The sequence below is a fragment of the Hipposideros armiger genome, unplaced genomic scaffold (assembly GCF_001890085.2).
Source record: "Hipposideros armiger isolate ML-2016 unplaced genomic scaffold, ASM189008v1 scaffold_825, whole genome shotgun sequence".
NCBI lineage: Eukaryota > Metazoa > Chordata > Mammalia > Chiroptera > Hipposideridae > Hipposideros > Hipposideros armiger.
The window spans coordinates 486,778-514,219 of NW_017732175.1; the positions used below are offsets into that span (position 1 = coordinate 486,778).

The 27,442-nt window shown below is 47.7% G+C and overlaps 1 protein-coding gene and 1 long non-coding RNA gene across 5 annotated transcripts in view; one reads left to right on the forward strand and one right to left on the reverse strand.

The window, feature by feature from the left end:
• ARHGEF5 (Rho guanine nucleotide exchange factor 5) overlaps positions 1-27,442 on the reverse strand; it is a 61,105-nt gene that overhangs the window by 12,457 nt on the left and 21,206 nt on the right. The window contains exons 2-3 of one of the 4 annotated variants that reach the window (XM_019629099.1): positions 27,242-27,400; positions 322-3,394 (exon numbers count right to left, since the gene is read on the reverse strand). In XM_019629099.1, the coding sequence (XP_019484644.1) occupies positions 322-3,394; positions 27,242-27,352 (3,184 nt within the window). In that variant the 5' untranslated portion in view covers positions 27,353-27,400. Of the gene's footprint in view, positions 1-321; positions 3,395-3,960; positions 3,985-9,590; positions 9,679-10,113; positions 10,236-27,241; positions 27,401-27,442 lie in introns of those variants that run through there. The other 3 variants (XM_019629100.1, XM_019629101.1, XM_019629102.1) reach the window with 3 other exon arrangements.
• On the forward strand, positions 9,731-16,658 carry LOC109374491 (uncharacterized). Its single transcript, XR_002122394.1, has 3 exons — positions 9,731-9,823; positions 10,106-10,235; positions 15,888-16,658. It is a non-coding gene; the product is annotated as an uncharacterized LOC109374491 (long non-coding RNA).

Genomic DNA, 27,442 nt, shown 5'->3' on the forward strand with positions numbered 1-27,442 from the left:
CGACTACAGGATGTCTTTCTCCTACTAGGGGGACACTGGCTGCTGGTAACTGGAAAGTGACAGGGAGTGTCCACGACAACCCTGGGAAAAAGACACAGTAAAAGAACACCGTGGTTGGGTGACAGATGGTGACTGAGGGAAGAAGGAGAGCGTCACTGAGCTCGGAGAGCCCTTCAAGGGCGTCCTTCTGTGCCGGGCTTGGCCGTGTGGGTGAGCGAAGCCAGCAGGGAGACCGCGGAAGCCCTGGGGACAAGAGATGGAGGCGGCAGAAGGGCTGGAGAAGCGCGGTCTGCCGTGAGAGCCGCGGCGCCCCGTGCTCACCTAGGGACCCCACAGGCAGGACGGAAGGTCTGCGCAGGCCCTGCCGGTGCCAGCCCTTGTGCGCCTGCGAGCCCTCGCCAGAGGCCGCGGCCTGCTCCGCGCCCTCCAGCGGCCTCCCGGCGTCCCGGCGGTGCGGCCAGCTGGACGCCTTCTCCAGCGGGGGGTGGCCGGGCCTCCCCGGCTGCCTTGCTCCACTCGGATCTGAAGCCCGCAGGCTCTGCGCTCCTTCCGGAGGAGCGGGTCTTCGCAAAGATCCTGTAGCTCGGGCCTCGGGCTTTTTTGAGAGCCCTGGTTCAGAGGGGGCTCCCCGGAGCTCCAGAGTCCAGGGGGTGGTTGGGGAAGAGGGGCTTAGAAGGGCGGTCACGTTGCTGAAAGCCATGACAGGGGCCACTTCGCTCTTACTCCTAATGGTGGAAGCCAAGGAGTCTGATCTGCCCACGGCGGGCGGCCAGGAGGTGCGTCCAGCAGCGTGGGGGATGGACGCCGCCTGCTCTTGACAGACAGGCCTTGGCTTGGCGTGTCCCCCCGAATTCATGAGTCCTCCCTGAGTGCTCCTGTCCCTGCCCCTGGACTTTGGGGGTAACGGGGGTGGCTCGGTGAGAGGGTCGACGACAGGGACAGGGGGGAGGGGCTTGTAGATCCTCGGGCTGCCATCAGAAGAAATGGGAGAATGGTGGGGCTGGGACAGGTCGGGAGTTGGGGGTAACGGCTTGTTGTACCTCGACCTTGGGGAGGAAGAGGTCTGAGGATGGTGGGGGTTGTCCGGGGTGGAGGGCAGAGGTCGGTACTGCCTCGCCACAAGGGAGTCGGGGGCTTCGGGAAGCGGGCCTCTGGGGGGGCCATGTAGGCCTGGACCTAGGGCCAATGCGGGAGGATAGCTACACTGCCTGTGTGTGGGGGCCACTGCACGGGGGTGGCCATCGCTCTCCACCATGGCGGGGTACACGTGCCTCTTCTGTGGGGGAAGTGGGGGTGCAGGTTCATGGGCTCGCCCATCTACAAAGACGAGGGGGGGTGAAGAGCCATAGGCGGGAGGCCCTGGGGCAAAGGGTGGATTATGCGGGGAGCCCCACGGCTGGCCGCTGCGGGGGCTGCTGGGTCTCTCTGGCCTTGAGGGCAATTCCGGAGCGCCCCCTCCCAGCGTGGCCGGGGAAGCGGAGGCTTCGGGGATGCTGCCGCAGCCCCTGCTGCTCTTCCGGTGCCTTCTCAGGATCACGGAGCCATAGACGGCAGGCTTGGGGGGCCTCTGGGGCAACTCTGAATGAGAGAAGGACAGCGATCTTCCCGCCAGGTCCGGACTCAGCTCTGTCCTGTGGAAACCCGAGAAGGAGTTGCTCCTCAGGGGCTGGACGGCCCCCGCGCAGTTGACTAGGGGGCTCTGCGGGCTGGCCCAGGCAGGGCAGCCCCACGGGTCCAGGGTGGCTTCTGCAGACGGGAAGCCAGGGAGGCTCCCACAAGGAGAGGGGCTTTCAGTCAAGAGAGAGGCTCCGGAGGTTTCTGGAGAACATGCAGCAAGAGAGGGCGCCTTCCTGGGAATGGCGACGGGCGCGCTGGCGGGCAAGGAGCCTTCAGCAGGACGGGGAGGAGCTGCGTCGAGGGTCCCTGGAGGGGTCACGGGAGGGCTGCCGGAGACCCCCTCAGGCCCCCAGCTGGGCACGGCCTCCTTCCCCAGCTCGGCTCGCGCTGGCTGGCCGTCCTGCACTGTCCCTTGGTCGGGCGACTCCCCAGTGGGCAGGACGCTGGGTAGACAAATGGGCCGACGGGACCGTCCTGTGGGCCCCAGGGGAGGAGTCAGAGCTTCGGGAAACAGGTCCTCCGCCGTCGGCGCTGTCTGCGGCCCAGGACGCCTGACCATCGCATTACAGACATCCGGACACGAGTCACAGGGAGAAGGGACCCCCGGGGCGCCCCCCTGGCCCCCCCGCGCGGCCCCCTCCCACTGTTCTGGCGCCTCCGCTGGCATCACTGTCCCCTGTGGGCCCTGAGCTTCTTGCCTTCCGGCTACATTCACCGATTTCCCCACTAAGCTTTGGGTCTCCTCGTGCTGAGCATGCACCCTACTCTCCCCAGGCCCCCTGAACTCCCTCGTCCTCTGTTCCCTCTGCTCTAGACCTTCCTGGCCCTGAGCCCTCCTCTGCCACACTTCGTAATTCAGACCTCCCAGCTCCCCATTAAGCCCGCCTCTTCCTCCTGGTCTGGCAGGCACCGCGTCGTCTTGGCTCTGCTCCTGTTTCTGCCTCGGTCCTCCCTCTGTGCCGTTCACCTGCTCCCCTACCTGCTCCTGTCCCCCGAAAAGCCCATCAGAACAATCGGCCTCCCCCAGGACTCCTCCCCCTGGACAGTCCACTTCCTCTGGTCCCTGCTCCTCCAGCCCCTCGGCCTCCTGGGGACACACAAGCCCTCCTCTCCCTGGACTTCGCTGCCCCACTGGAGGCTGCAGCTCCTCCCCGTGCCTGACAGTCCCACTTCCAGAATCCTGCGGTGGGTTGGTCTCTGCAGGGTGCTCTTCCCAAGAAGACAAGCATCGAGTCCGAGCACCGGTGTCTGCAGAACTTTCCTCCTCTTCCGCTTGTCCAGTCCCCAACACCAAGGAAGCGAGTTCTGGTCTAACTTCCACCTCCACTGTGCTGCTCAGCTCACTGGATACTGGGACCTTGTCCAGATGGTCACCCTGGACAGGGCAGGCCCAGAGCTCTGGGGGAGCCCGTGCCCTTGGCTGTCCATCTGCTGGGCTCTGGGGCACTGCCTCCTGGCACTCTGGAGTGTCCCAGGCCTCTGTCATCAGGTTTTCCTGGTCGGTCTCCACATCTGCAGGGGCGTCCTTGGGGACAGAGGTCATACTCTCGGCTGCACAGTCATTCACATCTCTCAAATCTCTCTGCTGGAGCTCCAAGAGTCGGCGTCCCTCTGCCCACTTATAGGACGGGACCTGGCCTTCCTGACCCTTGAGCCCCACGGCAGGGGTCTGGCCGCTTCTCATGAGCGCTTCAGGGGCAACACCGAAGTCTGCTATGGCGGGGACGGCAGTCGGCGCTCCATGCTGGGGCTCCGCAGCCTCCATCGGGGCTGAGTCCTAAAAAGGGATGAACGGCAAAGACCCATCACCTCCTCTGCGTTTACCTATCAGGCAGGCAGACCAGGAAGAACAAGAGTGGGACACTTCGTCTACAGACACGCTTTGAGACAAACGGCATGCAACAAAAAAAAGCAATTGCCTCTATAAAACCTGTGACTTAGTAATTCATTTAATAAATATTTATAAGTGACCTTTTTAAGCGCGGGTCACTCTACTAAATGTGTCATTCAGTAGTGAATGAGACAAAAACTGTGTCCTCACGGACCTGCAGGCTTGTGGAGGAGACAGATAAAAAGAGATTAAATGGGAGTCTCCTTGTCAGAGGACCAAGCACTCCCAGGGGTCATAATTCTCTGGATGGTATTATGTCATATCGTCTCTCCCTGTCTACTCCCTGGACACCAATAGTGACTCAGTTCCACAGAACTCCCAGACACTGTGAGGGACACACCCTAGATCGAACAGGCCAGAGAAGCCGTGTCTGAAGGGGGCTCTTCCTCCTAAGGTGCTGACAGGGGATTAAAATAAGCCCGGCCATGACAGCCCATGCCTGAGGTACGAACGTGAGATCCAGGGTCTGGATGTTCACTCTTCTTATTTTCCAGTGTCTAGCAGAGCCTGTAACTAATTAACAATTTTGTTTTCAATGACACAGGCAGCTGTTGTAAAGTAGAATGACTTATTCGATTTAGAGCCTCAGCAGACACAGTGGTTACCTGTTTCAAGCGGGTCCATAAAACTGTGACCCTCATTATCTTCCTCTCCCCTTCGCTCCCACAACCTCGTGAACTGTTCTCATTACTTCGCACCTCTTCTCTCACTTCTGGCAGAATGCCTCATCGCCCGCTTTGCAAAGGACTTAAGTGAGTACTTGAAAACCAAAGGAGCTGCGTGCATGTCATAGCAACATGCATTTTGCTCTTTTCTTTCCTCCTGCGACCGTGGGAGGGGCGTCCCTCCTCCCCGGGCAGCACCTCCTCTGGCCTGCCTTCTCAGGGAACCTGGCTATGGATGAGCTCTCACACTTCACCTCTGGGAGGCTCGTCCCACCAGCATTTAACAGGCGCACGTCTTTCTCATCTTTCTAACTTGTGAAAGGACTGGTTCGTGCCTGCTGTCTTCTTATCCCCACACCTGACCTATCTCCCACCAAACTTCAACAGCCCCACTCTGCTCACCTCCCCTATATGATTTTCAAGTTGTTAACTCCCAGAAGCTTGCCTCGGAGGCTCTTGTCAGTATCTGACACTCCTGACATTAGAAATACTCTTTCTTGTTATTTGTGAGACTACATGTTCCTACTTTAACCCCTCACGCTTTCCCCAACCCCCTAACGGGGTTCATGTGCTCCTCTTTCTCGCACTTACCAACGAGAGTTCACTTTCCGTCCCCTCTGCAGCATCGACATGATTATAGTTATATATTATGTGCCTATTTTGATTTCTCATTTATGTCAAACAATAGGTGGTAAGTTACATGAGCTCAGGAACTACATCTGTCTTGCTCAAGTATCTACATGTACCTCAGTCCCTGGCTCATACTAAGTGCTCAATAAATACTTCTCAATCACGGAAGACGACTGACCTCCTGGCCCAATTCCCCACATCTAACCCAGTCCTGCTGAGCCCACCTCCCCAGGCTTTCTCCTTCCCCCGTCTCCCCTCGAGACCCTGGCGCAGATTCCTGGCCTCCCTCCCCAGGGCCCTGCACCTGGGCACAGCCTGGCCACAGGCCTCCAGGCAGCTTTTCTTGTCCTTTTTCCAAGGCACTCTCTACCCAGCCCCTGCGTGATCCTTCAAAGCCCCACTTCTAGTTTAAATTTTTCAGTAGCCTCTGGCTGCCATTGGGGTGAAACCCAAATATTCAGCATGAGTTATATGCCCTCCACAGCTTGGCCTCTGCCTGCCTCTCCAGCAGCCCAGTCACCTATCAGCACCTCCCCCGCCCACTTTCAGTCCTTTAGCTCAACTCCCCCCACACACACACACCCTGTCTCTCTTGCAGGCCTCACATGTGCGGCTCTTCTGCCTGGAATGCTCTTCTCCTGTGGTTCCCAGGTGACCCTATATGTCTCACACTCATTGCACTTGGAATTATATACTTAATGTCTCTTCCCCGGATAGACCATGAGCTTCATGAGGCACAAATACGGCCATGCTAACGGCTCAGTCCCCTCTGACTGAAGTTTAGTTGGCCCTCAACAAAGATTCATTGCATGAATGAATGAAGGAAGGAAGGATGCAAAGTTAAAAGTGCTGTACAATTTCTAGTTCTGCCTTTTTTGTATCTTGGTAATTTAAGACAATTGTAGAAATCACTTAATTTATTTGAACATCCATTTTCTTATCTTTATAAAGGAGATACAACACTTTCTTTGCAATGAAACTCTAATGAAGATTAAATAAGATAATATTAGGGGTGGCCGGTTAGCTCAGTTGGTTAGAGCACAGTGCTCATAACACCAAGATTGCCAGTTCGATCCCCACATGGGCCACTGAGCTGCGCTCTTCACAACCAGATTGAAACAACTACTTGACTTGGAGCTGATGGGTCCTGGAAAAACACACTGTTCCCCAATTAAAAAAAAAAAAGTTAAAAAAAAGAATATTAAAAAGTACATTGTTAAATTTAAGGGTCATAGAAATGTTAAGGAGAGTAATTATTGTTGATGAGAGAGAAAGTAAGTGTAAGAAAGAAATACAGGACTTAGAGCTAGAAGGACTTTTGGAGACACACAGACAACTCTGCTTAAGGTACAGATGGGGAAACTGAACGTTAGATAACCTAGACACTTGCTCATTTTTCCTAAGCAAATGGTACAGGTGAACTCAAATCAAGGTCTCCTGACTTAGGTCACCTATAAGCAACCAGAGGTCCAGGGGTAAGACAGCTGGCAGTTCACAAGCCTAGAGGAGATCCCAGGGGGCCACGGAACCCACAGCTGCACCCGAACCTGCACCCTTCTTGTCTGGTCTAGGCTTGAAGTGGAAGCCCACCCCCCAAAATGCCTGCAGGCCCGCCGAGATATTGCACATGTATGCACGCTTGCCTGAGCATGCATGCATGCATACACACACACACACACACACACAGGAGCCATCCCTGCAGTTTCTACCTAGCGCCCGGCACAACCAAACAGGCAGGTCCCTCGCCACCCTGCAGATGTAATATGTGACGAGTTCCTGGCCACCTCCTAGACCCAGATACCATCAATATGGAGGAAAGAGCCATGTCTAACATATGCATACTTGTGTAGAAGGACTTCTACGCCCTTTTCCAGTTAATTGACACACCGTGCGGTCTGCTCCCTGTATCTAGCCCTAAGGACAAAATCCTGTAATCATTATAGATGTTGACCCTATTCTCTCGACCACACATTAAATACTATACTTGCTCACTGTAAACATTTTCTGAAACTTGGCTCCTACTTGTCTAAGGAGACCGTGTAACTAAATCTGTAGTCTTCCGTCACCCACGTGTGTTGTCCTGGCCCTATATACACACCATCAAGTCATCAAAACAAGCAGCCTCTAAGTATATAAGCATGTTTCTGCTATACTTAGGCAGTACGTACACACACACACACACGCACACATACACACGTGCCACATGGACATCTTCAGTTCCAGCCTTGACACAATCCTGTCTGCCTCCTACAACCCCACTGACACTACTTCTAACACTGTCTTGATCCATTTGGAAACATCGGTGGTCACTGGCTCCGCCACCATTTCCCTGCACTTGACTGTCCCAGTGATCTGATTATAAACAGGGGCTACAAACCTAGAATATGACAAAGCTAAAACGGAAATCTGTAAAACATGGTTTTACTCACATAAAGACACAGGAGAGAGGCTTTTCTGCACTGCCCATTATATTAGAGTGGTCTCTTATCTCCTTCCCCACTGGGAGTGAATAATCACTAGCTGAGCGTGTGCAAAGACAGACACGCACCATACAGGCCAGAGACATTTCGCACCCGCTGATCCTGTCCACATGTGACTTCATTCAAGACAAAGCTCCAAGTCACCCCATTAACGCAAAGTGTGACAGAGCTCTATCTCCCTTGGAGCCCCCCAACACCTGAACTCTTGTCCATTTGTAGTCTCCAGATATAAAATTGTACTTCAAAGATATACCCCCTCCCCAGCCAACCCCCACATCCATCACTGCTTCTTCTTCGAACCCAGGTTGACCGCCATGAATTTGGAGAACCATGCTTCCTGGATTTTCTAGCAATGTCAGTTTTAAAAATTCTGATGTACACCATAAATCACTGAAATGCTTTTGAGGTTTCAATACTTGTACATGTATACCACGTCGTCTATACTGCTGCTTATCATAGGAAAATACCCCCAAAACCAAAAGACAGGTTCTCATTTTGATTTAGAAAATAAGACTACCACGTAGATGTACACCTTTATTCACTGTTTGACATTATTGCCCCCAATGCTACAAAGATATAAAAATAAGCGTAGCGATCTGGACCACTCGCTGTGAAGACCCGTGTTCTACCCACTTTAGGCAAGTCCCACCCTCCATCCCAGTGAAAACGTAATAAACATCTCGTCTCTATTCCCTAACGTCTGAAAATACCATCTCATTCGCTGCCCTGCAGCCCAGATGAGCTAGCACAGAACGTCCCTAGTGGCGATGCTGACAGATACTCCACAAGCCCACCATGGCCCAGCCGCCACCCACACAGATAATGTGAGTGGGAGTGACCTATGTGTGTCCTTAGCCCAGACCTGAGGGTGACTTTGTTCTCACCCACCTTGCACACACGCTGAATGGTCAGCCCCTGTTCACCCGACACGGTGAGTGGCTTTCCCGTCCACACCAGGTGCTGTAAGCCACCTGCTCAGGACTACATCACCAACATTTGGGTAACACTGCTCTTGCTCAATCCATAACCCGGTGAGTGACCCAGTCTTGTCCACCCCACGTAGTGACTGGCCAGTCCAGACACCACAAATGACATCACCTTGTCTATCCCACAGACAGCCTCAGCCAGACCACACTGTGGGCAGCCGTACCCTCGAGGGACCCCGATTACGTGAAGAGTCTGTGATGAGAAACACTGCGTTCTGTTGGGAAGAGGGGTTCCTTTACACCTCCCCTGGCCCCTCTCTCTTCCCCACCAGGGTGATGACATCGCTCCCTCCTGACCCCCATTTTGCTAGGACCTGGGCAAGGAGCGTCTTCACACTCCAGGTACAGATAAAACAGGAAGTCTGAGACAGGGGCCACCTCCGCAGCTTTTTAGGTAGGAGCTGGGCTTTCTGGAGCGGGCCAAGGACACAGGGCCTCAGAATGCCATGGGGGAGGGGGGGCAGCAAAAGAAGGAAGGACTAGAAGTGAAAGCCGCCCGCTCTCCCTTGTCTGCTTGACACACCCTCCCCCGTCAATCTGACGAGAGTCCTGGCCAGAGTTCACTTCTAGGCAGACAGGAGGGCAAGTCTGTCTCAGGACTCAGAGATCCAGGAAGGGCAGAAGGGCCTGAGATGGGAAAATAAGTGGTATCAGGACTCGCTCTCCCAGGGACAGTCTTGCTTATCCACGATGCTCAGAACTGGAGCCCCACCCCCACCTCTAAGCAGCTCCCTTCCCCATCTCCCCAAGTTCACTGTGCGACGTTGTGATTGACCTCAAGCTTCCGAGGTGCTCCCCAGGTAAGGGGACGGGGGAGGGAGGGGTCAGGAGTCATTTTACTCAAAGCCTCGCTCGCTCGCCCGCCCGGGAGAGGGATGGCCTGAGACACGCACAGGGTGGAAGCCCACGGGAAGGGACGGGACGGGACGGGCGGCCGGGGCCTAGCTGAGCAAGAGCAGACGGGGAACATCTCCCAGCAGGGAGCAGGTCCGCACAGGGGCTCTCAGCGGCTCCTTATTCTAGGGGTTTGCTTCCCCGCCCCCCGCCCCGGACCTTGCCTTTGAAGAGGCCTCTTATTGGCCTGGGGAACATCTGGGGGCAGGGTGCCCATTCCCGAGGCGGGGACCAGGCCGGAAGCAAATTTTTCAGGAAGGCCATTTCCTCCGGCTTCTCTCCTCTTCCCGACTGGGATCCTCAGTCACACGCCCCGAACTCTGCCGGCGCCCAGCCCCCCATTTCCGGAGCCTGCGCCCCGGGACCCAGCTGGGGCTGGTCCCAGAGCGAAGGCCTAGTTTCCTGGCCCTTCCTGCGCCTCCCTTACCTCCGCCGGGTCTCTGCAGCCGCCTGCCGCCCGCCGAGCCGGGAGCTGCGAGGGAGCCGGGCGCCCACCTGGCCAGTGTCACATGCTGTCTCGGCCCCAAAGTCCCCTCCGAGTCCCGGGCGCCGGCCTGCCGGTGCCCAGCGCAGGCCTGGGTTGCCTCGGCCGCCCCACCCGCGCCTGCCCTTCCCCGCCCGGCCGGGAGGGAGGGATCTGGCTCTCCTAGGAAGTTTCAGGTGAGGAAACCAGGGACACACCTTCCCGGGGGAGGGGCAGGGCCTGTGTGCGCCGCGGCCCCATTGGCGTGCAACAGGCTCCCGCGTCAGCGCGGGGAAGTGGCGCCCGGCCGGGAGGGCAGGGGCCGGGGGCCAGGGGCCGGGGCCGGCAGGAGTGACCAGAAAGGACGGGACAGAGAGGAGAGGGTGCAGGACACAGAGGGGCGAGAGAGGGGCCTCCGCTGTGCCCTTGCGCGTCTGTGACATCTGCCTGAGTGCGTCTTCTCCCCTGCATTTCCCCAGGTCTTCACCTGAGCCTGCCTGCACCATGCTGACCTTCTGCCTTCCGACGGTGCCGCGCCTTGGCCTGCCTGCGGCTCTGAGGGTGTGAGTGACTGTGCTTGTGTAGGCATCGTTATCTGCAGGCCTCGAGGTTAACTTCTCTTCCTAAGCTCCCCCCCCCGCCCCCCGCGCTCCCCCTCCCGCCTCCCCTCTCCTCGCCTTCCCCTAGAAGGCCATCTCTGGGACGGAGGAATAAGCATCTCTAAAACAGCATGCCATGTCTTTCCTCCGTGTATTCTCTGAGTTCATTTTAGGATAATTATCTATCTCGGGTGCTTTCCTTCTGTATTCTTCCCAGGACCTCTGTGTTTGTCTCAGTCCCATGTGTTTCTTCATGCCTATATATTTTCTTCCAGATTCTTTCAGGGAAGGCTTGTGCTCTGTTGGTCTCGAGTGCAAACCTGAGGGTCTTCTATCTCTATTCCTCTCCACAGACTTCAAACAAACCCAGGCACAGAAAGTCTAGGGAGGTCCACTGTAGTCAGACACCACCAGCCCCACTCATCACTCCACGGGGTGCCACGCGCTCGCACAGGTCAAGCAGAGTCTTCCTGGGCTCCCTGGCTCTTTTGTTCTTGGGGATGCCCTGATCTATCAGCCCAAAGGGCTAGTGGGTTAGACCACTCCCAGATTACTGCGCCCACTGGCTGCTGTGCTGATGCAGGCCTGCCATGCCTATGAGCTTTTTGAAGGGAGCTTTAGGGTAGAACGTAATTAAAGCAGAATGGTGTCTGCTCCAATAAAGCCCTGAAGCATTTCTGTGTTCACAGAATGTGCTACTTCAGCCATGCTATACTCGGAGGGGTGAAGCCCTAAACAGTTAGCAGCCTTCAGCCTATCCTAAGCTACTATGTAGGTGTGGGCAACACCCAGGGAAGGCCAGGACTAGGAGTTCAGGGAGGTGACAGCAGGCCTAGCACTGTTGGGAGTGCAGGAAGTCAAAAAGCTCATTGTAGCGTTATTTACAGTGGCCAAGCTATGGAAGCAACCTAGGTGTCCATCAATAGATGAATGGATAAAGAAGGGGTGGTACATACATACAACGGAATATTAGGAGCAATGAAAAAGAAAGAAATCTTGCCATTTGCAACAATGTGGAAGGATCTAGAGGGTATTATGCTAGGTGAAATAAGTCAGAGAAAGACAAATACCATATGATTTCATTTACATATGGAATCTAAAAGAAAGAAGAAAGAAGGGAAGAAGAAAGAAATTAAAAATGAACACACAAAACAAAAACAGACTCATAGAAACAGAGGCCAAAGGGATGGTTGCCAGAGGGAAGAGAATGGGGGAATGGGTGAAAAGGGGAAGGGAAATATAGTCAATAATATTGTGATAAGTTTGCACAGTGACAGATGATTCCTAGAATTAATGGGGTGATCACGTTGTAAGGTATAAAAATGCTGAATCCCTATATTGTACACTTGAAACTAATATAGTATTGTATACAAGCAATACTTTGAAACTTTTGTAAATACAGTAATAAGAAGTTTAAGCTAGAAGTGTATTTCTAGGCTGGGAGAGCAAACAGTCCAGGGTACGGGTGAGCAGAGTTGGCAAACGCCTGACCCCTGGGCACCGGTGGCCGATGCCTGCCAGGCTGCACACCGCCTACCGGCAGCGGGCACTGAGGCCAGAGGTGCGGGCCTGCCTCCCACTCTGGCTCCACTTGGTTCTCCTTGACTACAGCTCTCTATCTCTTTGTTTTCTCTCTCAGGTCTCATAGACTTGACCTCCTCTTGTTCTACCAGCTCTGACCTATCAGCATTTTTGTTTTGTTAAGTCACCACCCTTGATCAGTGACCTCTGGGCTGTTGTCCAGAGAGCTAAGCATACAAGGCTTGGCTGACTTTTCAAGGAGTAGTGAAATGCAGGAACATTCAAACTTATCACGTAGGGAGCCGGCCCTTCCCGTGGGGCATCCTCGTCTGCAGGGCGGGTGCGCATGGGGACCAGTCTAGCTCTAGGCTCCTCTTCCCTTCACTTTGCAAACTATGGTTCTCTCTGTTTTTCTTGCGTTTCCATTTCTTGATGCTTGCTCTTGGTGCCTGGGCGTCTTCATCAGGCCTGTCATCCCATCCCCATATTTTGATAAAGGAATTACGGTGATCTCTTTTAAAGCAGGACTTCATCAGAGTTATCCTTGGGGTTGTCACTGCCCTAACCAGACATCCTCCTGGTGACACCATTCCGCGTGGTCCCTCAGTTGGTTAGCTCTGACTCTCAGCGGATCCGGTGCCAGTTCTTTGAAAACCGCTCTGGCCTTTCTAACTCTGCTTTTTGTCTGATCCCATGACCCACCTTTGAACTTTTTGAACTCATTTTGAATTCAGTTCTTTCCTTAACTCGACTGACCATGGTCTCTCCATCTTTCTCCTTTAAGTCCACCCTGACTTGGCTGTTGGAGTTCTTAGCTACCCAGTCCCTTTCCAATGAACATATTTTTCTTTTCTCATCCTTGGTTTCCCCTTAACTTCTTTTCTCAGCCTTTGCACATTAGCGCTAGCCTAAAGGTAGTGCTGTGCAAGGTACACATACTAATTGCTTCATTTTTTTTTCTTTTATTCATTTACTCAATATGCTCCTTTTGAAACCAGATATACAAAAATGAAGTCTCTGCCCCCAAGGAGCTCGCAATCTAATTGAGGAGAGACACAAGTAGCAAATAGTGATAGCAGAGTGTGATGTATTGTGTTGAGATGTACACAAAGTGCCATGGTGACACAAAGGACAGAACACTACCTGGGGAGTAAGAGAAGGCTTGAAGGATTAGGTGATAGCTGAGCTGATTTGTCTTAGGGACTCTGTTACCTGGTGGAGAGGAGGACATACCAGCAGAAGAAATGGGACATGCAAAATAGAAGCCTGAATACACTGTTGAGGGCGGGGCAAATCGTGTGGGCTTGACATGAGGTGCGGTGAAGACAAGGCGGAGAAGGAAAGGGGAATAAATAGTGACTCTGTAAGGTGACAGACATGTTAATTAGCTTGACTATGGTGATTGGTTCACAGTCATATATGTGCGTATGTGTATCAAAACATCAAGTTGTACACCGTAGATGCAATTTTTATTTGTCAATTATACCTCAATAAAATGGAAGGAAAACATTTCGAGGAGCCTCGCCTCTGGGAGTATGAAGTCCAATCTCAGTAGCATGCATGGCCTACAAGCCCCTTCATGATCTGGCTGCCTGACAACACTTTCTCTGGGTCTTGGGAGGCTCATAGTTCTGGAAATTTCTCCTATAGGTATGTTTTTAAGTTGAGTACATATGTCATAGGGAAAAAATATATAAATATATATATTTATATATTTATTTATTTAATAATGGCACTTCTTAGATTTATTATAATTTGCCTGTTTAATTTTTATTTGGGGAAGGCAGGTGCAGAATGGTGAATTACAATCTTCACTGTCACACTGTTATCTTTGGTTCCTTTGGTTTGTTCAAGGTTCCTCCTGTGTTTACTCCTTTTTAAAAAAAGAATTTAAAAAAACCTATATTGTTTGTGTGCATGCATTTTTAACTTACATAAATGCTGTTGGGCTATTGTGTTTTTTATTTCTCCAATCAGAGTGAATTTTAAAGACTTAGTCACTTTTCTTTGTGAACTCTTATTCTTTCTCCTTTTATTTTCCTTTTGTCCTATTTTCTTCTTTTATCCATCTTTAATTTTATATTCTCTGTGTGTATATATGTTTATAAGCCATATTATATTCTTTTGGGTATAAAATGACAAATACACACACACAGATACATACTGATATATACATGAAATTTATATCTCACACTGGTAGGAAGAGGAGTTGGGATCCCAAGAATTCTTCTGAATGGGTGCTTAAAGCCAAATGTTTCTGCTACTATTTTTCTACATATATATTTTATTTTTCCTCCTACTTGGGAGAAGCTGAAAAACATGCATTATATCTTTTCTTTTTGTACTTTCTAGACTAAAATCTCTTATTATTGAAAGCATGAGCTGGGTCTTTGTGTAGTGCCTCTCCTCCTGATGGACATAATAAAAGGGGAAAACTGATAACAACATGCTGATTATTTTGAATATAGAAATGCCCTATTGGTCAAACACTGTCTTTTACTTTTGCCAACAGAAGTTCATTGGACTTATCCCTAATCTCAAGTGCTTGATGTCTATTTCTGGACGTGTCCTGTTCTAGCCATCCAAGTCCCCAGTGATTGTCCTTAGGTCCAAGTATCCCTCTCCCACTTGTATCCACATTATCCAGCCAAGGCTCGCGGAGCTGCCCAGGTTTCCTGTCCTACCCCTAACAGTGGCCCAGAGTATCCTGCTGTCACTGTGCCCGGAGGCTTCCACTGACCAGCCTTATTCCCTGTGGGAGTAGAGAGGTTGTGGTGACAAGAGAGAGGGAATGACCAGCCACGTATATCACAGGGTTTTTTTGGGTTTTTTTGTATCACAGTTTTGACTGCCAAAGATGGAAGACACACAAATGGAAATGAGACTAAGGATGAATAGACAGGGAGATGCCATTCCCTTCCATAGAAACATCCTTCTGTTTCCCTTACGATACAAATATTCTTGCCTCCATGGCTCCCTCATGACAGGGATAATAAAGACATTAAAGTCAGAGAAGCAAACATTAAGAAGAAAAACAGAGTCAGGAGGACAGTTCAAGTCCTATCCTTTCAGAGATGATCAAACAGCTCTAGAGAGGGTGTGACTTACGAGATTGCATCCCAGCTCCTAGGCAGTGGCCAAGTGAGGTTAGCATCCTCCTGAGTACTCAGGCCACCAACTAAGGTTAGTGAGCACTTACTTCAGATTGTCTGCCTTCGTGGTATTATCACTATGCATATGTTCAAGTTAGGACGCTCGTGAGAAATAATACAAGGGCAGTGGTGACATGGATTTTGTTGCAAAAGAACTTGGAAAATTTAGCTGGAAATGGTGAAATAACATTGTAAAGCAGCCTCTGATAGGCCCAAAGAGAGGTAAAAATAATAACGCCAGGGAAATTCAAGGAAAGTATGATTCATGTGGGCCAGGTGGTAAGAAAGGCCTTACTAAAGGGCTGAGTCTTCAGCTGTCCCTGGGTAGAAAGTGTGGGTAGGTGTGGGAGATACATTCCCAGGGTAATTGATACTCTGTGCCACTCCTAAACACCCAGGTTCCATTCCTGACACACATACACCTGACAGTGGTTAAGAGCAGCATTTTGGAAAACGACTGGGCTGGAAGGTGAGCACGAAGCCTTGAGACATCAACTCGGGTATGTGTGGAGGTAGTGGAAGGCGCCACTACCTGAAACGGCCTTCACCCGTGGGCCCAAATGAACCTCCACCAAAACGTTTTTTGTACCATGTGCTCCTTTGATAGATTCCCCAAAGCACAAGCAGATCTGGTCCCCAGTCAGAAGTATGTTTTGGATTTCTAGTTCCTAAAGGAAATGTGAGTTTCCTGCTTGGCAGAAGTTATAGCACCACCTTGTGGAAATACATGGTTTTGATCACAAGCCTTTTCGTTCTGAAAATATTAGCTGTCTTTTTAAAAAAATCAACCTTGAAATGTATTCTTGGCTCTAAATCATTCTTGCAATATACAATTTGTGAGTAACAAAAGGTTTCTCATATATTATAAACCTTTGATGGCTGAGTTAGCAGCTCTCTCTGTGACAGATCTTATTTTCAGAATAATCACACATATTCAGGATCCATATTCTCTCCGTCTGACTTGTTTCTTTTAAACTGTGTGTTCTCAGGTTTGGACTGTGACCATGTTTGAAAAGATCCTGTCTTCTTTGAACTGAGCAAAGTAACTCTAAATCCCCAATGAAAATAAAGGACAATAAAGAGAGAAACCTACTGGGTGCCATGGCTCCTTTCTGTCTCCTTCATAGGAGTTGGGCAAAGGGGGTCCCTTAATTTTTAAGAAGCTAAAACACTGTAATGGGGAGCTCAGAGAGGAATTCATAGCTGCCAGGAACTTACAGAATCATTTCCTAGAAATTTTATTGAGTCCACTAAAAAAAATAATAATCCCTGGGAAAACGTTTCATTTAGAATCATAAATTCACTGAATCGTTGAACAGTGAATGAGACTTTTAAATTCTCTGCCCTCCAGTGGAGGGAAAATGCCCAATCTTCCCAGCTGTTCTTAACCTTGTTTTCCTCTACATCAAATGAGGCACTGCTGTCCCTGTGAAGGTTTGGGGCTTAACTGGGCTGCCCTCTACACAGTCTCGGGCTTCCTTAGAGGTTAAGGTTAGTGCACATTTGGCAGAATTTTAAAAATCTGTTTTAACTTTTTCAAAAATCGTGTTTTGAAAAAGTTACACATGGGCATTTTCCAAAATTTAAAAGTACAAAAGGATGCATTTTTCCTTTCACACGTGTCCCTCAGCTATCTAGTTCCCTTTCCTGGACACGCCAATATTACTCCAAGCTGCTTGGGGAATGCTTCCAAACATAGTCTGTGCTTATAGGAACATATTACACCAATGATAGCCCACAATATATTTTGATACTGCCATTTTCCACTTAAAAATATAGATTGAAGATTGCTCTATAAAACCAGCACATAAAGGGCCGGCTGAGTGGCGCGATGGTTAAGAACTGGCCTGGGACGCCAGAGGGCCCCAGTTCGGATCCTACATATGAGGGCCAGTGACACTGCCCTCCACAGCTAAGATGCTGAACAACAGTTCAACCTGGAGCTGGGCTGCCGTGAGTCGCCGGCGACAGCGTAGGCTGCAGCCCCTGTGGCAGTGGGTTGCCATGGGCTACCGTATGTAGCCAGCAGTCAGCGGGAGCGGCCAGCAGCCGCAGTGAGCGGCATCCAGAAGCTGGCGACTGATCTGCCTCGCCCGGGAAGAGCGCAATGATGGTGCCAACTTGGGCCAGTAAAGCAACGTCCTCCACAACTAGACTGAAGAACAAAACGACAGCAACTTGTCTGTTCCCCTTCCCCAATTCCCCAGCACTGTCCCCATCCCCCCAATTTCCCAATAAAAATCTTTAAAAAAAAAAAACCAAAAAACTAGCACATAAAGAGCTTCCTTGTTTGTTTTTCAGCTGTACAATATTCTGTTGAATGGATGTAGCATAATTTAGCTCACCAGTCTCCTACTGAGGTTTCTAGTAGTCTGGCAGTCTAAACAGCGCTGCAATGAATGACCTCTGTATGTTTCTTTGCACATGGGCCAGCCTACCTGTAGGATGTATGTATTTCTGGAGGTGGAATTGCTAGGTCAAGTGCTATGTGCATTTATAATTGTGGGAGACACTGATGAATTGTTCTCCCAGGAGGTCATTTATACCAAATTGCAGCAACGTTCTACACCCCATGTTCTCACTAACTGTGTTTTTAAAACTTTTTAATCTCTGTCAATCTGATAGTAAAATAATGGTGTGCTAGTGAGTTACTGTTGTTGCAGTTTTTGCAATTTTCTTGTTATAAATTTGATGATCTGAACTCAGATTTCTCATGAGGCGTGGTCACCTACTCAATTCTCTTTCTCCAAAGCTACCATGGCAAATACATTGCTTTTGAATAGGTAAAATGGCTCAAATCTCTGGCAGCTTTCAAAAGTTCTCCCTCCCTGCTGATCCCCAGCGGTGGATTTGCCATGACACTAGCAAAGTTTAAGCTTCCGAGTCCCTCCCAAGAGCCCCTCCCTACCAGTCATTAGTATGACTAGTAATTTTGTAGTCATAAATTCACATTCTCTTCCTTAAAGAAGCTGGCCAAAATGTTATAAGCTTCGGACCTGGTTATTCTCCTGCTTGTCACCGTCGCCCCAGCTTCCAGCCTCTCTCCTTGGCTTCTTACGTATCCTTCCAGAATTATTTTATGTACTGTGAGTGCGCACACCTATAGATTATCCACCCTCTTACTATTTCACTTGCTTTTCTCAGTGCATCTCAGAGACTTTTCTATGTAAGATATGGAGAACACCCATATTGTTTTTTGTTTGTTGATAACTGCATGACATTCTGTTGCATGGAGGCGCTGCTCTTTACTTAATCAACCCCTATTGCGGGAACTTAGTTATAATTGTTTTGTTTTTGCCATTTTCTTAAGTCTCCTGGCAGGTTTCAGAGACTTCAGTGGTAGCTAGAAATCTGGGGTGGCCACAGGTTTCTGAAGAGGTAAGGATTACAACAGGTGAAATAGCAGGGGGGGGAGGGTCTCAGCCCCCCTTAGTCCCCACCGTCTTTGGTATCTAAGACTCTTAATGGTCATCAAAACAGGTCCCCTGACCTGCTATTCACAGCCTAGCATAAATATGTGCATCTGCATGTTAAGTTTATCTTTGATTGTGAAACAAAACATCTTGCTAAAGAAATTCTGAGAATCAGAAGGCAGGAGGGAGACATCATTGTAAGCCTAGGCTGCCTCTAAAATCACCCTGACTCGGTGGGGGTTTGACCACAGGTCATATGACTCTATCAGCAGCATTGCTCCAGCCCAGAAACAGATTCCCACTGCACACGCACTAACCATCCTGCTGCTCTGTCCGGTGGAGAAAGGTCCACAGCCCAGGCATGGAGTGCTGGATGCCTTCTGCACTTAGCTTGGACTCTTTACCAACTTCAGTCACTACTTCCTTCCTGCTCTCCAGTTCAGTGCAAACACCACAGGGGTGCCATTTTGGATACCTGGAAGTGCAACCTTTCCACTCTTCACATCTTGTTAGAGTATCATCTGTCCAATCTACCTTCACAGCCTACGTTTTGGGAAGAAGGGATCACATACCTGTCTAATTACATTACCCTAAATCTAACCCTTTTTCTCAGGTATGCCTTTTGTTCACTGTCCTTTGGCTCTCCCCTGATACCATCCCTAGAACTGAACTGTAGTGGGTTTTAGTGAAAGCATTCACATTTCAAGTCCTCTATCTTTTTCACAAGGGGTTAAGAAAATAATACATAGGGAAAATAGGGGAGAAGAAAAAAAAGAAGGTGAGAGAAGAGAGTGGATGAATCTCTATGCTGTAGGACTATGAGTCATGCCTTGCACTTCACTTCAACTTAAAAAGCGTTGACATTCATTTTACCTTTTTAGGAACCCATGACATCCCCTCGGCAAAGATAGGGTGGGAAGTATCTTACCACCGTCCTACACGCGTGGAAGCAAAACAAGGATACAGCTGACCATGGCGTACCTGACCCCAGGGCTGCAGAATTCCCCACTATCTAGAGATTTGATGGTTCAGGGCTGACACTGACTGGGTCCCTCAGAAAGTGATCTGGGGAGCAGTGTCAATTCAGAGCCTCTCTAATGCAGTGGGGACTAAGGGATTTGTCTTGAAACTTTATTTGGATTGTGCTTCACATAAACTTGAACAAAACCCTGTTGTGTGTATTAAGGCAAGTGCTGCTGACGGAGCTCTGGGAAGGAGGACCTAGTTTCTCTCTTCCTCCGCTCAGCACCACCACTTCTCTGGCGCTTCACGGCTGTCCTGAAGTGCCCGAGAGCTAAAAGCGCGGAGCCTCTGATTCCTTGCGGCAGATACTGCTAGATGTTTACTCAAACTATTTCTTCTTATTCTTGGGAACACAGAGAAACCACATTTCCCAGACTTCCTTGCATTTTTTTGTTTGACCACATGACTAACTTTTAGCCAATGGGACGTGAGCAGAAGTGCTGCCTCCAATTTTAGGCTAGGCCCACAAACGCTTCCATTCTTTTTCTCCTTTCTACACACATGACAACCTTGGGAACCACATGGAGATGATGACAGATCCACAAGAAGTAAGGACACTAGATCCAAGTCACCAATTGATGGCTAACTGCCTGCTGCTCAGGAATGCCAGCTCTGAACAAGAAAAGAAATGTGCGCCCTGGTACAATCTGAAACAGTCTAACAAAATCCTAAAGGCTATGGGGAAATATGCTCAACAACACTAGAAAGTATCCGTCTTTTTATTTTTATCCATCTGGGGGAAAAAATGATATCTCGTGCTTTACAATTCATTTCTCTAATTACCCAAGGGCTGTACATCTCTCATCATATTCTTTAGTGGTTTTCCCTTGTTGTACTGTGCATGGTTCATTTGTCTCTACTTAGATCTAGGTAATTTTTGCCAATTAAAAAGCTGACTTATATGTTACTAATTTGTTCATTAGTGCATTAGTTCATATACACAACATATACACTCTATCTATCTATCTATCTATCTATCCATCCATCCATTCATCAATCAATGAAACTCTGTTGGCTACATTTTTATCTTTTGCTTAAAATGGATTTTCCAAATATTTGGGTTGATTTTCCTGAGCCGTACTTAACTATAGACAGAAAAAAGACTAGTGTGCTTAGTGGCCATGGGTGTGGTTTCTGGAATCAGGCCGCCCTGGATTAGAGCCCCGGTTGCGTCACACACTTGCCTATAACCATAGGGAGGCTCTTACGTCTCTGTGCCTCTGCCTCCTTTTCGTTTTGTTTGTACAATGACCGCAACAAAAATACTAAGAGAATGTTCATGAAATTTAGACAAGATGATAATGCAGGTATCTCACCACAATGACACTGGATATTAAAATTATTATTACAATGATGGCAACAGGGGCACAGAATTAGACATTTAAGTTTTAATCCAGGTGCTAGAACTTTCTTTCTTAGTGAAAGTTACTCCTAAGAAGATCTAAGAAGGCTAACAACACTTGTTTTTCTTAGGGTGGGCACTGCACCTCATGTTTCAGTCAGCTGCAATCCCTATTTCCTAGAGCACTAAAATATTCAACTCATTTATTAATTCAGCAGTTACTCCTGAATTCCTACTGTGTTTAAGGCCCAAGATATTCAATTATCTTTAAGGGTCCATTTCCTTTTTTCTGCATAAAGCTTATTCTATAGTCCTTTGAAAAACTGAAAATCCAAATTACAATGCAATGTGAGGAAACCAACAGAGAGACAGAAAATTGGAAAACAAGAAAGAACCTTAAAGATTGCCAACTTTTCATTTCAGAGATGAGGACACCGAAGGCCAGAGAAGTTGAGCAACTTTTCTAAGGTCACACAGTGAATTAGTGGGGGAACTGGGATGAGAACTCAGACATCTGGACTCTGAGCCAGCACTCTATGGACTAAATCATCCTGTGCTTAAGGATCCTTCCCTTTTTGGGGCCCAACATGATTTCAAAAATTAAAAGCAAAGAAAGAGGGAAGCACAGGTTTAAAAAAGATCAAAAGTGAACCAGTGCTACTCAGTATTAGTCAAGAAAGCAAGGAGTGTAAGATCTTCCCCTGCAGGTTGGAGAACATGGTCATGTTTTCACCCAGAGGGACGGCATTCCAACTCCCCTTCTGTTTCTGTCTCAGCAATTAATTAACAAGGAGACTCCACACTCACAGCAAACAGTAAACAACAATCTCACAGGTCGGTGGTTGGCAATTCCTGGTCCACATGCTGAAGATGCTTCAGGTGCCAATTTCAGGCGGCAAGTGAGCCAGCTACCACATACACGTTCCCACCCCTATCATTTCCAGTGTTTACTGTCCATAGTGGTCCCCACCCTCTTGCCAGCATTTTTCAAGGACCACACCCGAACACATCTTCCCACCAGACACCAGCACCATCCCGGCCTTCCAGAATCACAGGCACAGCAGTGGGGCACCCTCCTTTGAGAAGCCAGTGACCACTGCCCTGGGATGGATAGGAATAAATATCCCCAGCATTTGTATAGTAATTGTTATATTTCCACTGTATTGGTTTCCTTTCTTCTCTGGGATCATAGAGCAATAACATATTCTTGACGATTAATATCCACTACCTAAGAATATAGTAAAAGCCAGAATTGGATAAATCTAACTTAAAAGAATGAAGGTTAACACGTCCCCAGGCCTATAAATTATGGGTAGAAATTTGGACACAATGATGATTCATGTATACATTCACTCAAAGTTCATTGAGTGCGTACTGCGAACTGTCCTGACCAGCCATTCGGGTTATGAATATCAGTGGCTCTTCTACAGCAGAGCAGCTCAGAGTTCACTTAAAGCCAGACTGCCTGGTCTTGAATTATGTATCTATCTGTGAATAATGTTGTGACTGTGGGTAGATTAACTTCTCTAAACTTAATTTTCCTCATCATTATATAAGGTTAGGAATAGCACCCATCTACAGATTTAATGTGAAGATTATATTAAAGCATTTTATGTAGGATCTAGCACACAGTAAGTGCTCAATAATTATCAGCTGCAATTGAAGTTCCACTATACTATAACCCATAATTAGAGGGATTTGAAGGAGGTTAGAAATCAGAAGATAGCTCAAGTCTGAAAATTTGGAAATGAGGCTAACAGGTAGTTAAAGGGTCCTTTCTTTATTTACCAAGTGTTTGGTGAGCACTACGTGTTAGGAATATTAATGTGTGGGGGATGAAAAAATAAACCAATTCTTGTTCTTCCCCTTGTGGAGAGAAATGTACTGTAAACCCCACATTTCAGATGATAAAATGTTGGATGTCAAAAATAAAATCTGAATTCTTTTGCCTTATCACAGGTCCCCCATGTTTTCTTACTGGAAGGGCTAGGACAGGTTGAAAGGGAGAGGGGTTCCCCTGAGACCTTTGCCAATTGAATCACAAAGGGGTCACTGAGTCTGGGTTAAGGCCGGGACTTCTGTTAAGGCTGCTCTGTCCAAAGCTGAGTGGCCTCCTGTACTGCTAGACGGGACATTTGGAAGCCATGAAGGGCGGGTTTCCGTGACTTATCAGTGCCGATGTTCTTCCTGACTAAAGGGTAGCCTTGGTATCAGATACCCCTCCGGTATTCTCTCATCGTGAGCTGGAGTGTCTATGTCACTCTGGTGGTGACTTCCTGGGCATGTGGCTCCCTCCTGGCCTGATCCTTGTGAGCCTCATCCTAAGGGTAACACAATGCCTTCTGTAATGAATCTAACTACTGCACTATGAACTCCCATGGCCAGAGTTATTTTTTTCAGGATTATATAAAAATTTACTGTTCCCAGACCTTTTAAATTTATTTGGAAAACCTACAAAGCATAGGAAAATATTTCGTTGTAATTCAGTCCTCCTTTATTTTCATTTGTAACTTCCAAAATGGCTGCATAAAGAAAAAAGAAACCTTACTACAAAGTATGAATCTCTCTGAAACCTAAAGGGACAGGCGAGAGAGGAGGTCCTAAGGAGAACATGAAGGTTCTTTAAGAATATTTTTGCCGTATGGGCTGAAAGTGATTTCTTTTACAGGACTGGGTCCTAATGCACTCTTTGTGTACCCATTTTGGTAATTCTGGCACTTAGCAAATGTTTACTGAGTGAATGAATGAATGAATGAATATAAATAAATTTTTGGCCCATCCTTGGACTAGATATGGAATTTCTGGCTTTCTTAAATCTTGCCTACCATAATCACACCAGTTAAGGACATTCTTTCCAAGGCTAAAAAGAACAGACTAAAGTTTTGATAAAAATTAAATATACTATTCCAGTTCCAAATGTAATTTCATACATTGTTTTATGCTGCAAGTGATACATATTACATGTATGTACAAGTCAGTAATTTAAAAATTGGCAAATTGTTTGATGACTAATAAACTATCCCGTAACCCCACGGTTTGAAAGTAAATATCTAAGATTGAAATAACTTCTTTACACATGAACAAACCTGTCAGTACTAAACAGAGTCTATGTTTCAAAAAATAAAATTTAAAATCTGATGAGCTGACAAACTCTCTTCTAATGTTGTGGGCATGAGTCATGCAGCATTTCTAAAACAAAAGCTATTTTTAAACCCTCAGTTCAACTGAAGTATTGGGTGGTTTACTAGTAATGAGAAGTATTTGGTACAACTAATGTGCTCAGTAGAGCCCTCCACTCTCTTCAGTTCAAAATAATTTTAAGTTTCTCTTATTTATTCTTTGACCCACGTGTTATTTAGAAGGGTGTTGCTTAATCTCAAATGCTTTGGGATTTCCCAGCTATCTCTCTGCTATTGATTTCTACTCTAATTCCACTGTGGTCTAAGAGAAGACATCGTATGATTTCTAAATTTGTTCGGGTGCGTTTTATGACCCAGAAAGTGGTTTATCTTGACGAATGTTGCATGTGAGCTTGAGAAGAATGTGTAATCTGCTGCTGTTGGATGAAGTAGTCTACAGAGGTCCGTGGTATCCAGTTGACTGATGGTGTGTTGAGTTCAGCTATGTCCTTACTGACTTTCTGCCTGCGGGGTCTTGTCCATTTCCAATAGAGAGATGTTGAAGTCTCCATCGATAACAGTGGATTGATCATTCTCTCCTTTTAGTTCTATCAGGTTTTGCCTCGTGTGTATTTTTTCTCTGTTGTTAGGCATATAGACGTGAATAATCGCTACGTCTTCTTGAAGAGCTGCCCCTCTTCGTTGTGTATCGTCCCTCTGTTCCCTGGTGACTTTCCTGGCTCTGAATGTCTGTGTCTCTGGATGGCTGTGTCCTCCCCTCCCTGTATCCTGTCTTGCCCTGACCCCTTTCCTTCTCTGGTCCCCTTTATGATATTCTCCCCCTGTCTTCAATTTTCCTTACTGCTCTTCCACAATCCCCATTCTCACAGTCTCTCTTCCTTACCTCCCCAATATGTATCGCACAGTATTTCTAGAGACTTATCAACAGTTCCAATATTTGAGTGCTTTCTGTGAGGGTTTTGGTTACATGGGAAGTCTGCATTCGGGTTAACTGTCTTATAGACAACCTTGGAAAATACTATCTAATAATTCAGAATAGCAATAACATCTGTCAATCCACTTATCTGGGATATTGAAATAGTCTCTCTTGATACCATAATGGCCAATAACGATCTCATTGTACTTCAGAATTAATTTAACCATAAGTTGTTTTTAAAATTTACTCTAAGACTGAAGAAATATTTTTTATCTAGTCAGTCATAAAAAGATCATATATTTGACCATGCATTTTGCCTGGGACATAGTAGGTGTTCAATAAATACTTGTAGACTGATTGGATATCAATTTTCTTAAATTTGAGATAACCAAACATTAATGACCTCTCCACATTCTTTCTTGAGCCAGATTCTTAAAAAAAAAATAAAAATTAAAGGGCATGTATTAAGGGAGCAGACACGCGTTCACTACTTGTATGACTTTGAGTATATTTAACTTCTCCAAACCCCAATTTCCTATTTTTTAAAAGGACAAAGGTGGTAGTACCCATTTTATGAAGCTGTGGAAATCATTTGAGATAATACATGTTATACATGGAGCCTACTCCTGGTACCCAGTAAACACTCCATAGCTAGGATTAATCACTGTCAATCGCTAACAGCTTCTTGGATAGCCGGTGCCTGAGTGGATCTCACAGGCATGGCATGGCCTCTTCTCGGTTTACAGTGGTCCCTGGAAATCGATCCCCTCATTGGTCATTATCCTCTGAAAGCCAGCTTTGCAAAGTCTTATTATAACAATGTAATCAACAATGGGACTTTGTGGATATCATGTTGAAGGATTAGTGAAGCAGGTTTTGGCTTCTGATTTTTTGATGTCTTTATTGGGAAAGTGTGCAATCAGTTAAAGAGATATTAGGGATTCAAAGGAGCACAAAACTGTGACAATTCTATTAAAAGCTGAAGGGATTATCCTGTAGGTAGCAACCCCTTCCTTTTTCTGCACTCCCTCTACCACCTCAACCACACACACCCCTTTTCACTCTAGGGTCTGGAAAGTTTAACATTGAAAAGTACTGAGTACTTTCTATGTGCCTGGCTCTGTTCCCCTGGTTATGGATAAGGCATGAGATGCTTATGGGGGGCTTTGTGGATGAGACATAAACACAGGGACTGAACTAATAACAGTTTCCTGAAATGTAAGTTTACTCCATAATATATATCCCAGTGTCATTTTCTCTGGCTTAAGAAAAGTATTCCATATATTTAACCTAAATCCATGACACAGAAAATTCTTTTATCCAGCATCAGTGTTCACAAGTTATTGCTTTCATGCAGCTATTTCTCTGCTATATAAAATGAATTGATCAAGTTCTATACATACTTACATTACTTGCCAGCAATATGTTCAACTAAGTTAGCATTACTTTTTCCTTAAACTACCCCCATAGCAGAATAATCAGCACAAATTTAGAGAAGACTGAATTCCCTTTCTTATGCTTGAAACGAATAGCAGTATAAGAGAGAGTCAACAAGACTGGATGCTACAACACATCGAAGAGGAGCTGACAGTCGAGTAACATAAGGCAGCCTGGTTAGCAGCCACATTTGGACTAAGGACCTCAGAAAGGAAAGCGCCTGAAGGCTGGATAGGGACCTTCTTTCTGGGAGCTCCTGTGGGGGCTGCAGAGCCCCCTCTTGTTCCTGATTGAAAATGGGGCAGAATCCCCAGAAAACGAGGTTCTTTCCCTGAGGGGCTCCACCTAGTTGGCAGCTGCCGAGGGCTGCCTGGAGGGGTGGGCTGGGAGATGTAGCGCGTGCCCTCCTCCACCCCGAAGGAGACGCAAAGCCACTCTCTCTGTTCTGCTCTCACCCTAGCAGGACGCACAGTTAGGAAACACAGCCAGCCGCAGGGCACCCCTCCGACACAACGTCACTCCTGGCAGTCCTGGATGTAGAGAAGCAGACCCAGTGTGACTGTGAATAAGCTCCCGGCATTAACCTCTGTCGTTCAGCGATGCCCACTGTGATCTGGGTCCCTTGTGTTGCCGCAGAGGTGGGATGGAAGGTCCCAGACAAGCCCGGTGACCCCAAGTAACTACACAAGGTGAGGAGCTGGTTATGGCGGCAGGGGACTCCGGAGAGACGACAATGTGTCCCAGGGGGCTTATTAGAACCTGCCTGAGGGAGGGATTTCCAGGGCACAAACAACCAATGCAGGTGGACTGTTGGAGGTATTCTCTCATCTGTCTTCTATCCTGGGAAGCCAGCCTCTCCCAGGAGGGTGGAGATATTTGCCGACTAAGGTGTTCTAACATTGATTGATATTTCTTTCTTATACTGGACATAGGAGGATTCAGAATTTCATATCAAGCAACTGTGCATTTTTACAAACGAATTAGTTCGTTATAGTGTGATCCGCAGCCTGCTGGGGTTATGGCATGAACCTGAAAACCTTGCACAGGTATCACATTTGAAAAATGGGCTTACCTGCGCTCCGGCTGCACATGTCCACTGTGAGAAGAACCACGTATTTATATGGGAATGCAGAAAAGTGCTCCCGACTGTATAAAAAGGGCTGGTGCATAGTAAGTAACCCATACATGTTAGAAATTCTCTTCTTTACTTCTCTTTTCATGCCCAGGTAAACTGCAGAAAAGATAGAAATTTGGAAACTGAGGTAAATGGCAA